This window comes from Dromaius novaehollandiae, chromosome 14 (assembly GCF_036370855.1).
Source record: "Dromaius novaehollandiae isolate bDroNov1 chromosome 14, bDroNov1.hap1, whole genome shotgun sequence".
Lineage (NCBI taxonomy): Eukaryota > Metazoa > Chordata > Aves > Casuariiformes > Dromaiidae > Dromaius > Dromaius novaehollandiae.
Window position 1 is genome coordinate 18550502 of NC_088111.1, and position 13462 is coordinate 18563963.

At 38.9% G+C, this 13462-nt stretch overlaps 1 protein-coding gene across 7 annotated transcripts in view; it reads left to right on the top strand.

Moving 5' to 3' along the window:
• Positions 1-13462, top strand: part of CREBBP (CREB binding protein) — a 104129-nt gene that overhangs the window by 71208 nt on the left and 19459 nt on the right. For all 7 annotated transcript variants that reach the window (XM_064520534.1, XM_064520537.1, XM_064520533.1 and 4 more), the window contains 7 exons: positions 3397-3515; positions 3650-3889; positions 4395-4483; positions 10192-10272; positions 11028-11084; positions 12761-12838; positions 13299-13366. In XM_064520534.1, coding sequence (XP_064376604.1) covers positions 3397-3515; positions 3650-3889; positions 4395-4483; positions 10192-10272; positions 11028-11084; positions 12761-12838; positions 13299-13366 — 732 coding nt within the window. The remainder of the gene's footprint in view (positions 1-3396; positions 3516-3649; positions 3890-4394; positions 4484-10191; positions 10273-11027; positions 11085-12760; positions 12839-13298; positions 13367-13462) is intronic.

Genomic DNA, 13462 nt, shown 5'->3' on the forward strand with positions numbered 1-13462 from the left:
ATCACTTGGGAGTAAATTGGGCCAAGTGGTTGAAAGACTAATTCTATAAGAACCTTAGTCTGTCAAAGAGCTGTACTGTATCATTCTGATGATTAGATTTGGGTTACTAAGTATTTCCAAAACCTTATGTAGTAACAAATTTCTTGTCTTGGAAATATTGGCACTTTGTAATTTGGCACTTTGTACAATACATATTCACTTTTGCTAGGCAGAACTATATATACAACTGTAAATGGTGGCATTTGCTCACCAAGTAATTTGTCCAACTTTAATAAAGTGTTTGTATTAAAAAGCTGTATAAAGCAAGAGGTACTCAAGACCAAATACCGCTAAGTGTGCTTAAAGGTTATATGATATCTTAAAACTACTTATGATAATCATCTGGGTGTTTTACCTGGTTATGAAAGTATTTGAAGTTCCTTTCCTTCCTTCCCATGTAGGATCCCTACAGTTTTCTCCCCAGGATAACATTGCTGAGATAGGGTTTTGCTTGACCCATCTACACCTGAATTCTTATAATTTGGTGGTCTTGGAGAGTTGCAGACACCTTGTTAACAAGCTTTTCTTCCTCTCCCTGTTCCTAGTTTTACCTTCGTAAGTCGGGGCTTGATACTCTCACACTCCAAATTCAGGGTTTTTTGGTTTGGGGTTTTTTATTTTCTTCCTCCCTCCCATGAATCCAATGTGAGCAGGAGGGGAAGATTGTTGTTTCCTTGCCTTTTCTCTTGCAGTCTTCTCTAAAGAAAAAGTGTAATATTAATTTGAGTAACTCGTGTCTCCTCTCATTAGAGATGGCTGCCTTACAGTTTGGTGACCTTCAAGATTAGTTTTATTGTTTTTTTCCCTTCTTTATGAGGCATTCTAATGCGAAGTCTACAAGGGCGCTTTTTTTTTTTTTTTTAAAGCATATTGTCTTTACTGTTTTGAGGATGTGTCCTCATCTTCCTCAAGAATTTTCTCCTTGGTAATCACAAGCAGGATTTCCTCTGTTTAAAAGAAAAAATATATAAAAAAATAAAGGAAAAAAAAGTAAAAAAAAAAAGTAACATTATACTTGTCAAGCAGATAATACATCATCATGATTCAGGCAAAGATCCCATTTTCTCTCTGCCACCCACGCATCCAAGACAAAATGGGATAACCGGATGCCAGCTTCTTACAGAGAGCTCCTTGCCGAAGGAGGAGAACCGAGGGCGGTGGATTGTGAAGGAGGAGAGGGGGAGAGCGGAAAAGTTCTCGCAAAATCCGGGCATGGGGAGATCCTGGGATCATGCTTTCTGTTATTAGTCATGTTCATTAGAGGCAGAGAGTTCTGAAGATAAAACATGAGGCTTTTTTACTGCTAAGGATGAAGGCAACTTTTCTTTATGTTTTTATGGGAAGTCAGAAATCAGAGTAAATGGATTTGGGTTTTTATTTTTTCAAACTTAAGAATGAAAGGAGAATGCAAATTGTCTTAGCAAAGATGATTAATGTTTAAAGAACTTTGCAAAAGTTGTGCTAAATGTACATCATTTGGGGCTTTTAAATCCGGATTAGATTTATTCTGAAAGACACTCTAGCTCAATAGTATGTTGATACAGGGGTCAGTACAGGGAAAATTCTGTAGGAGATGACAAGCAGGTGGCCAGAATAGATCATTAAAAGGTGCTCCTTGACCTTTAAATTTTACTAAATGAAATAATTCAGAGTATTAAGTTACAAAGCACCTGAGTCGAAGTATGATGTTTCCACAAGCAATAGGAAGTACCTTTCCTCAGTAGTGGACTCTACGTCTCATTCTGCTCTTGAGAATTCCATAATACGATTTTGCAAGTGTTTATGAAGTTCTGAGAATATAGTAGGGTTCCTTTCCTGGGGAAGTACCTGGAAATCTGTTACCAATAGATCCAGGTTTGTCATTTTATCAGGACTGAAATTATGGCAACTGCTGAAGCAATCAACAAGTTAAGTCATTGCTGTAACCACAAACATAGTCCTCCTGGGCCAATCGTGTTTTCATCTGGTTAATTTGAGTTCAGTAGTAGCAGCATAGGATCTCAGTGTACCTGTAAGGCATGCCCATGCTGAAGTCCTCCTAGCAGCTTGCTTAGTCCTTTGCCATAATTTAGCTTATGTGGATACTTAAGCAGCAGTCCTGCCTGCAGTCGCTGGCAGTGCACTCAGCCTGTCTCCAGCTTCCCCTTGCTCTCTAAGGACTGTTTTTACCCCAACTGACAATTTCCAGGAGCTGCAGCATGCAAAAATGCTGAAATAAAATTAAAAACTTAATGCTTCAGACGTTTTTGAGTAGTGTCAACTTAATTTTTTTGCCTTGCTTTATTTTTGCACATAATTTCAGTGGGTGCAGTTGAGACAAAAAGGCTTTTGCTCTCAGAAGTGTAAACTAAATTTAAAAAAAAAAAACTTCTTAATCATAGATCAACTAGAGGTCCAAAAAGCAATGATATCTATTCATATCTTCACAATATACCATTTGAGGGAGAAGGCGTCGATAAACCTCAGAGGGGTCACTGCAAGCTGCTGCTGTGAGTGCTTCAGCAGAACTCCTAATTGGTCCCTTTTATTGGTTTTGTCGTCATTTCTGCCAGGTAGATAAATACTGGATGCCATCTAGTTTTCATTTCTTTTTTAAATGATAGGCATTCTTCCCTATTTCAAGACCCTTTTCCTAAGGAAATAAATGTGATTACACTACTGAGGTGTTGAAAGAGCTCTCCAAGTTATCGTTACTTTTCAGAAAACGCATCGCCTTTCTTGTCATTGTCATCCCCTATTGAGAGAAACATGGCTGTTGCCATGCCACTGTTGCCATTTGTTTGTAATGATGCATATAAATCTACAAGTATTAACACTTTCAAAATCAATTAACAGTTCTTCAGACCGGGGCTGTCTGTATACTATGGCCAGAAAATTCCTATACCAGTTGTCAAGATATCTAATTACTTTCTGTAGAGTTTTTTTGTGGCTCTTTGACCCTGTTTTTGCTAGAAGAATACTGAAATGGAAACAGTGAACAGTATTAGAAAGAGAGAAGAGGAAGATATGCTCTTAGTCTGCACTTTGAAGAGCTGGACTTCATCCACATTGAATTGAAGCAATTGCTTGGTTAATTTGGTTCTGGATAAATTCTTTTTTATGCTCTAGAAAATTTATCTTTACAGGCTGCAGTTGATATTTACGGATTCTGGAACATCATCTAATGTAATTTCAGTAAAGAGAAAAGCTATGCAGTGTCCTCTTGATTATAAGTTTTGCTTCTGATCAATTATGCAGATCAGGAAACCTCTCTAAGACTTGTGTTAACATGGTGGGGAGTTTTGTTTTGTTTTGTGAAACCAAGCAGTTAGGATACCTAGAGAGGAATTTGCTAATCTTTCTAACTTTCATTAACAGTTTTCAAGCCTGAGGAGCTGCGCCAGGCACTCATGCCTACCCTCGAAGCTCTGTACCGGCAGGACCCAGAGTCTCTACCTTTCAGACAGCCTGTGGATCCCCAGCTTTTAGGGATTCCGGTGAGTTGGCAAGAGCAAAATGCAAAATGTTGACGTGGGATTTTTCTTCTTTGTTCATATGAACATTTCATCTTTTGTGTGAATCATTGACACCTTAAAAATAAAGGGTTTTGTGTGTGTATGTGTGTTTGAAGGACTACTTTGACATTGTGAAGAATCCTATGGACCTTTCAACCATTAAACGTAAATTGGATACTGGGCAGTACCAAGAACCTTGGCAGTACGTGGACGATGTTTGGCTAATGTTTAACAATGCCTGGCTTTACAATCGCAAGACTTCCAGGGTCTATAAGTTTTGCACTAAACTCGCAGAGGTGTTTGAACAAGAGATTGATCCTGTTATGCAGTCGCTTGGCTACTGTTGTGGGCGCAAGGTATGTATACTGGGGTTTGGATTGAGTTCTGTTCTCCCAGAGACCTTAGCTTGATTAAGCAGACAGAACATAGCATTCGTGTAGTCTTTTTTTTTTTTAAATCAAAATACTGAATGAAAGGACTAGTAAAAATCCAGATTTGTATCAGCATGCTAAGACTAAAAAATGTAGGTAGCATCCTTTTTGTTATTTCTCTCCTTCAAAGAATAACTTTTTCAGTCGTAAGCAATATTAAAATGTTTTGCTTGTTTCTCATGTTTTTTGCAATAAATTAGGCAGGTAGAGGTTCAGATCTTTAACTTGTATAGTTAATAATTGTTAGCTCAATGGAGAAAGCCATGCTAACAAGCAGTGGCTTGGGAAAGTGTGATAAATGTCCCAATATATTTTCTCAATATGCATCAATAAGCATCTCTAGTATCCTTAAATGTTGGGTTTGCCTATCAAATACTTGATCAACATAAAATCACATTTTAAAGATTCGTTTCTTGTCTTTGTTTTGCAGTATGAGTTTTCTCCACAGACCTTGTGCTGCTATGGTAAGCAGTTGTGTACTATTCCTCGTGATGCTGCCTACTACAGTTACCAGAATAGGTAAGTCCCCAACTTTTTTTTTTCTTTTTATTGAGGAAGCAAGATCCTATCAGTTCTGTGCTAATAAAGAGGAGAATCATTATTAACCTTCTCTTTCCTTTATCCATCAGCTAAGTCAGGAAAAAGTTACCTATCTTGCTTGCTAGCCTTTTGCAGGTGGCCTTCTGTTTTGTATTCTGCAGCTTGATATAAACTGTGTTTAAGTGCTTGCTATTAGCTAGGCTGCACCATGCACCACTGAAATGGAAGTTCTCCATATTTTCCACAAAATCAGTAGCAGGGCTCACTGGAGGGAGAGGGGGAGAATTGCCAAAAGGCACTGAGAAAAACACGTTGCCTTGTTTTGGGAGAGTTATAAATAAAAATATACCGGTATGTTTTGGAATTGGTGTCAGAATTTGCAAAGCAAAAGGGTACTGTGATCAGTTGCAAGACTTTTACTTTCTATCTTCCTAGTAAATAGTTAATTCTTTTTAAATTAGGTTTTTTTCAAGATACCAATGCATAAAGTTAGAACCTGATTTAGACAGCAAAAGTGAAACACTTTTGCCATAATTTTCATGAGAGGTTCATAGTATATTGATAGTAACAAATGTAGTGTAAGGGGTATTTATTCTTTGAGCATCGCTATTAAAAACTGCCCAGACTCGATGAAAAGTTAGGAAAATAATAGTTTGCTATTAAAATTTTCTTCTTTATTAATACTAGGTTTTGATGTTTGTATGTTTATTAAACAATGGTTAGTATTATAATATTCATCTTTCATTTAGTACTTAAGTCAACAGTGCTATAATGAATAACAATTTAAAGCAAACTTTTAGAAGTTGGATTTGTTCTCATTTTTTTTCTTCTATTCCCCCCACCCCAAAAAGAAATTATAAAACATAAATGGGATAAGAGACAAACTTCCTTTTCCCTATTCAAAACAAAATTATGAGTTTCTTCCCAGAGGCTTGACAGTCTAAGCCTTGCCAACTTTGAAGTGCACAGCAGGCTGTAGTGTAACTGAAGTTACTGAATGAATTCAGAGAAAGTCAGTGCTTGTATTTAATTTCTTAAGATCCCTACATCACCAAATCGTCTTGTAAGATGTTGCGACACTGTTGTATTCCACATAGCTGGATCAGCACAGTATGGGAGATGGAAACACATTATGTTGGGTCTCACTTGGGCTTTTTTAGGAAGGTAGTATTGCTATGCAGGAATGTAAATTCACAAGCTGGCATATAATTTTTTATACAGGCATTGTGAATCCCCCCCAAAAGTCAGTCTGAGGAGAAATAAAGCTATAAAATACCTTTAGAGAGAGAATTCTTGAGTAGTCACTGTAAGAGGAGAAAAATGTTAAATATCAATTCTCAGCGTATTAGAATTTCAAATACTTTTCATAGTATGCAGCCAGAGAGTAATATATTTGAAAAGAAGTAGTAACTTCAAAAACAATTGAAGGGGTCATTTTTCTTTCAGTTATACCTCTCCTATTTAATTCAGTATTAAATCATTTGGGATTACTCAGTAGAAGGCGAAGTTGGTTGCTAGCATGAGGTATAGGGTTGATGGGGCTGTGTTTTCCTCTGGGCTCAACGGTGTAATACTTCAGTTTCCTACCTAACTAGGCCATTCCATTGGTCCCCACTCCAGAGAAGTTGGTTTAAAAAGGTACTGATGCAGAAGAAAATAGAGGCACTGGGAAGGGGAGGTGATTTATCAAAGTGTCAATGGCCCAATAATAGGACTGAAGTACACGTAGTTCCCTGTTCATCCAGATATCTTCAAAAAGGGTTGGGTTTTGAGGGTTGGGTTTCATTTCGTTTCTTTTCTCTTGAGGTCTTCTATTTTAGGCCAGTTAAATCCAGAGTGATTCATGGAGGTTGGGGGTTTTTTTTGTTTTGTTTTTGGTTTTCGGCAAAATACTTGTGAAGATCTGTCACCACATCTTTACATGTGCACGTGGCCGATTGGATCATAGAAAGCCCTTACTAATCAGCTGTTCTGCTCTAAAACACTCAAATTAACTGTTTCCTATTGTAGTGATCTTCTTCAAATCTTAGATTTTTTTCTTAACCAAATAGTAAATGAGCAAGAAACAAATTGTATGGTTCCAGCAGATCTTTAATTGGCCAAATACTCTGTTTTTCGCCATTTATGGAAGAGACATAATTGGGATTATCCGAAGTCCAGTGATTTTCATAACTAAATTATGAATAAGAGTATTTGGACATCATGGAATTAATGATCTCTGGTACTTCAATTCAGTGGTTAGCAATTAATTACTCAGTATGGAACTCTTTGGCTTCCATCAAGTAAGGCAGACATTTAAGTTAAAGTAAGTGTTCTGGAAAATAGACTTCAGGAGTGGATATCCATCTGAAACAAGTGATTAGTATTCAGTATTAGTCCTAGCATCCAGTTATGAATTTACTTTTTCCTTTGGATGCACTTCAACTGCAGTTGGAACTTCACCTATTAATGCAGAAATTGAGCCTTTTCTTGATTTTTTGTATTGGAGCACAATGTTACTCTTTTTTTGATGAAAGTGAAGCAGTCACCTGAACAGTCTGCATTTGAAAAGCTTTTCATTTTCAATATGTTGCAATAAGTACGCTCTTTGGATTTTTTATGACTGTTACAGCCAGTATACTGTGTGCTTTCTTAGTTTTTGTTGAATATTCATAGTGGCATGCAAGAATCAAATTGCAAGCAAGTCTCATTTCTGAGGGTCCATATTCATAATAAGTTATAAATATTGTTCCACCGTGGTTATTTTATGGACAAATATTCGTGACCTTTAGGCGATTCATTTTCACTGTATTTCAGTTTTTTGTTTCCTCATTTTAATCGCATGTTAAGGCCTGACTCTTGCTAGCGTTAGGCTTCAGTTGTGCGGCGTGTCCAGTCCTGCGCTCTGCTTCTGAGCACCGTGCGCGGGAGCACGCACTTGACAGGCCCTGGAGCAGGAGTGCTGGTCACCTGCAAGACGGACCTTCTCATGGTCCCCGAATTAACAGGGGTCAAGCAGTCAGGACTGGTAAAGTTAGTCAGACTTGTGCAGTATTGCTTAAAGCCGATATCAAGGCAGCTTGCGGGGGGGGTCCTGTCATTGCTTCGTGATGCTCAGTCTTACGAGTGCTCTGAAAGGCCATGAATTCTGAAAATGGATCAGAATTAACCATTTCTGAGAGTAAATAAAGTATTAGTAGGAGCCTTGACCATATACTCTTCTGGTTACATGTTCCTGTGCTTGGGTCCTGCTTTATTTTAGCCCTGCCCCAGTTTGACTCTGAAAATGAGCGATTATTACTTTTTTTGAATAACATTTTGAAGACGCACAAGATATTAAAAAAAAAAAAAAAAAAGCCTAATAGACAATGCATAAAAGGATATACATTCTAAACTTGTTACGGTTGGAAGAAAATCATTATTGTTACAAGATGCTAAATCGCATTTTGGAGCATGGGGTGAGGGGCAAGCGAAGACAGTGCGAGTGAGATGTGCAGCCTCACTCTCCACTCCTGAAGTGCTCTTCCACAATACTGCTCTGTCATAATCCTGAAATATTTATCACTCCCAATGATTACAAGCTAATGGCATAATTTCATTTATTATTTTCTGCTCCTGGCTTCGTTGTGTTGCGTTAGCAACGCCAAAAGCCTTGCTTTCACTCGAGAAGGCGACACACTTAAGTCTAGCCGAGGTGCCCTGGGAGAAGACGAGCAAGGGATGGCTTGGCTCATGCGAAGCCGCCCTTGGGCAGCGAGCGCGGAGCGTTGGCTCGCGCCATTGCTAGCAAAGGCCAAGATAATTTCACGACTGTGTCAGGGTGGTACAAAGCAGAAGAAACTGCACGTCTCCCCTCTTTGCGTTGCCGCGTGCCCACGGCAGAGGAATCCTTCGGCGGCCGCAGCGTTCACATGGGGCTCGCCTAGCGCCGCGAGCTGGGGCCGGCTGGCAGAGTCTGCCCGGGGCTGGAGGCTCTTGGGCCTTACGCTCTGGCAACGCAGGGCGGGCTGCGGTGTGAGGAGGCCGCGGGCCGCCCTTCGGAAGGCCGTTCCCCCGCGAGCGTTGGGCAAAGGCCCGAGCTGCGCGCGCTTGCGTTGGTTTTCACGAGCGTTTGCAAACGTGTGGTGGGGACGTGAGCGCGTGTTGCAGGAAGAGAGTCTGATCCATAAATTTCAGCAAGAGCCCGTGAAAGCACAGCTGTGGAAATGGGGCACCCGGATTACAGTAGCTTCGAGTGTATGCGTGTGTTTTAAGGGGCAAGCTGCCATGTTAACCTCCATCCCTTAAGTTGTTGGTTCACTGTGACACTGAGTCTTGTTTTGATGCCTTTTATACTTACCGTTCTTACAGTTCTAGCGTTTGAGTACTAAAACTGCGTTTTACTGTGCTGCCATCGCTGCTTATACTCTCTCACTCTCGATCCTCCATAAAGCTCCTTTATTTTGGCGATCCTGTGTTGGCCTTCCTGCATTTTACAGCTGTGGCCTCTCTCTGTTACCTTTGTTCATGTGTGAATTCATATCCTTTCCAAACATTTAGCCTCTTTTTTTTCTTTTTCTTTTTTTTAATGACCCGACAACTTTGGTTCCAGTTCATCTGAAAGAAACAAAATAAAAAAAAATCTGTGTAACTGAGATTTTCTTTTTCTTTTTCTTTTTTTCAAATGCAGATTGTATTTTTATAGTGTTGAGTTCCCGATTTACTCAGCTTAGTTAGTTAAGCTGCAGTGTTATTTCTGCTGAGTATAACTTGGATTGGCTTGTGGTCCAGAGACCCCAAATTGCTCCTAGCTTCCTATTCGATTTGTAAAGCTTTGTTCCAGATCTTTGATGTACTCGCTAAATATATTGTATGTATGTACAATATCTAATGTTGTTCACATATATACATATATTGGACTTATATAGATAAATGGCTGGAAACTCTGACCCATAATTGCATTTCTGTTAAATGTTTGTCTAGAGTATGGATTTGGTTTCATTTATATTAAATAATAATAGCTGAGCAGTTGGTCACATTGAATCCTATAGTCTAACAACTTTTGAATTTAATATTTTTCTAGATTTTTTTTCATACCAAATGTTTCTGCGTTTACAGTTTTTAATGATGATCAATAAATGCTTTCAGCATACTTTTAAATTATTTAAATCTGTGAAAATGTGTCCTTAAGCTTTTTGACAGGCTTTTTTTTCTTTTTTCTTTTTCTTTTTTTCTTTTTTAACCAAAGTAAACTCAGTCATTCTGAAGCCTGGAATCAAAGAGCGCTTTTTTTTCCCCTTAAGTAATGAAAATCAAATCCAAATTCTTAAATTTGAAGGACGTACAAACGTAGCGCTTGGTAGCTACTTCGTTAATCCTCCCCCAAATTTTGAATTTGACGCTCTCCTATTTTGTTAGTGATGACGGCCGTAATGTATAAAATGAGACCGAATGCTAATCTGTGCTTTGCCTTGGCTTTCTGCTCTGTGTTGTCTTGGTGTTTGCGTCTTACCTCTTACGTCTGTGCTGTTTGTTCCCTTCCCTGTTCTCTAATCCTGCCCTTCCCTCCCCTCTGTTCCTTCTCATTGTCCACACTGACCCATGAATCAACCAACAACGCCCCCCCTTTCGTCGTGGTGATCTGCCCTGCTCTGGTTGGTGGCTCCGTGCTTGGGTGGCTGTATGTTGTGCTGGACCAGTTCACCCAAATATGGCCTTCTTGCTGACAGGTATCACTTCTGTGAGAAGTGTTTCACTGAAATCCAGGGGGAGAATGTCACCCTGGGTGATGACCCTTCCCAGCCTCAAACGTAAGTTGCTTCCGTTCTTCTTCACGCTGCCCTTTTTTTTTAAAAAAAAAGAGGAGAAACTGTGTTCTCGATTTGAGCTGTTGCTGGTTTGGGTGTTTGCCTCCTTTCTTACTAATCTTTACAGTAACGAATGATTAACTGGTGTTACTGTGTCAAGTCTATCAGTCTACCCAACGGCACTACTTGTCATGTCCTGTTAGGCTGCTTGAGAGCTGCCCTTAAACTAATCCCAGGGCTGACAGACACTAAATAATGTGGTTGGGAAGGGGGAAACTTGAAGCAGTGTTGATAAACGTTACTAATGTCACTAATCCCTTACCTTTTCAAATTAAAGACTTTTGCTAATCCTGATTTATCACCTTTTGAAACACAGCTTTTGTTTATGAAGCCAATGGCTTGTCTTTAATCTGGCTAGAAAATAAGATGCCCCAAGATTTATGAGGAACACTAGCTGCTTTGGAAGGTGGCTGCTGTACTGACCAGAGCTTCCCTTGTTCTTTGTGATTTAAAATTTATGCATACACTTGCTTATTTATTGCTTATAATCTGCCCCGGAAGATGAAATGGGAGAAATATTTTCTGTAGCTTAAAATAAAAACAAGCTGAATTGCTTTCTCTGAACAGAAAGTAGCTACTGATATGCTTACTTCAGACTTGAGGTTTGCTCAGTTGCTGCAATTAAGACAAGAATGATATTGTCTCAGCCTCTGATATAAAGGTACTACTGAGATTTCATATTAACTCTTTGTCTTTAGAACCATCTCTAAAGATCAGTTTGAAAAGAAGAAAAATGATACACTAGATCCAGAGCCGTAAGTACCAGGCTGTTGTTTTTATGTTAAGATAATCTTGTGACTTTCACTTGTTCAGCACTTCAGAGCTTAGGCAGTGAATAAAGAAGTCTTCCTTTAAGCCTTCAATTCACGAGGTCTCAGTTTAGAATCCTAGAAATGAACGGCAAAGTTGGAGCTTTACCTGTGAAGCTTCGATCCATCTAATGGCCACCACTGCTGAAAGAGGTCCTGCTCTCACTCTTTTGTACTAGTTCTGGTGCTAGCTGTATCCTTGCATGAACTGATTCAGGCTGTTTGATCCCTATTTCATACAGTGGAAAAGTAAGCCAGAAAAAGAAAAACAGCCCTGCTGGGTTGGTGAGCTGAATTGGCTCAGTAAAGATCCAGCAAGCAGCAGAACTGTATCTCCATAGGAGAGATGGAGGAGCAAGATCTCCTTTTCTGGCGATGAGCTGCCAGATTGGCATAACCCTCTGATGTGACTTGCAAAGCACTCACGCTCCTCAGTTTTCAGCATGTGGTATAGTTGGGTTACAAGAAACTCATAATCACACAGCCTTACTGAAATAAGGCAGAAACCCTGAAAGAACTTAAGATTTTTCTTTCTAAATGGGAAAAGTCAGCAGATGTTTTAACTAATTTTCTTTTTATGCTGTGGTTTGCATCATTTGGGTAACAGTAATTGCTAAGGTATGTTCTGCAAAACACTACCCAGACTGTGATTAAAAATGGCCCTTGATTATACACAGCCTTTGATCCTAAGCCCTGTGTACCTGTGTGGGTGCACAAGAGTTATGGGTTTTCTCTTCCGGTTTAGCTAGACCTCTTAAATATGTTTTTCTCTTCAACTGAGTACTTAGCTTACTGAAAGAGGAGTCCTCCTTGTTTGCGTTTATTACCCTTCACTTCAGTAAAAGCCAAGATTAATATTTCTGTAATAGCATTGTGGTACTGTTCCTACTGTCCTTAGCTTGTTGAGAACAGACTTTATCTTACGGATACTTTGTTCTCTGATGGTTGATATGTAATACTTTTGAATTCCTTCTCTCACCTTTGCAAACTTTAGAGCTCCCCCTCCAGCCTTTTAGAGGTGAACTGCTCAGATAGACCAATACATTTGGTTCCATAAAGATGTTGCAGTCTTGACTATAAACCGATGGTTTTCCCATCCGAAAGTTTATGGTTTTTTATTAAAAAAAAATAGGCTGCAAACCCATGCAGGTGAAGACAAGCTAATACATGTTTTGTTGGCACAGTCATTCACAAATGACTAGTTTTTACATTTGCAGTAAGTTGAGCAACCATTTTGTCAACTTGTGGTTGCAACAGTTGAAAATAAAATCTGTGGAGGTACGTTAAGCAGAATTCTGTGAAGTCGGGAAAACTCAGAATTCTGCTTACAAAAGGATAGAAAGGATCTAGAGTTGTGCACAAAAGTCTGTTTTGCTTTTTAGCTCATAGATTTTACAATTTCCATGTTGTCTGATGTTATATACATTTTGATCTTATTTACACGTGAAGTTCATAGATGCATATTTGAAGCTATTACAATGAATATTTCTGATTGGCATATAAATTGGGCCTGTTGAAGTTGATTCAGTTCTTAGTAAAGGGTTGCAAAGTACTTCCTAGTTGAAATCTGGAAGATTACATGCCTAATAACAAAAATGATTACTTTTATTTTTTCTTCTCAGGTTTGTTGACTGCAAAGAGTGTGGTCGGAAGATGCACCAGATTTGTGTATTACATTATGATATTATTTGGCCTTCAGGGTAAGGAGATGTTGATTAGTTTTTTAACCCTTGTACAATAAGACCAGTGTTCCTTATATAATTAAGATGTTCTGCCTTTACTTTTTAATGTGCAGTCACTGTCTTCTAAGAACTGTGTACAAAGGGCAAAGCATCTCTAAATAAAATACGTTTTGGGCGGGGTCTTAGTGGTCTCATTGAAGTATATTCAGATTAAAATATGCATGAGACAGAATTGTTCATGGTAGGTGGCAGGAGACTATTTTGTGCGCTAAAGAACACAAATGCGTGTGCAATTGCTTGCAGAATTAGACTAGCTCTGAAGGGCTTTAAGTCCTTCAAAAATGGAAAGATAAAAGCTGTTCAAATCCAGAGAAAAATGGATTGCACCGTGACAATTAAAATCAGGGCTTCAAAGGCCAAATTAAACTAGTTGATAATGGGCTTTGTATTAAGTTTGGGGAAATTTTTTTCTCAACAGGTTTGTCTGTGATAATTGTCTGAAGAAAACTGGTAGAACACGTAAAGAGAACAAATTCAGTGCTAAAAGTGAGTTTGATCTTTCTATTTATTTCCTCACCTTTCATCTTCTCTGTGCTGTCCCTCATTCCTTCCTTTGCAAATGTTTCTGTTATGTTTGCTTTT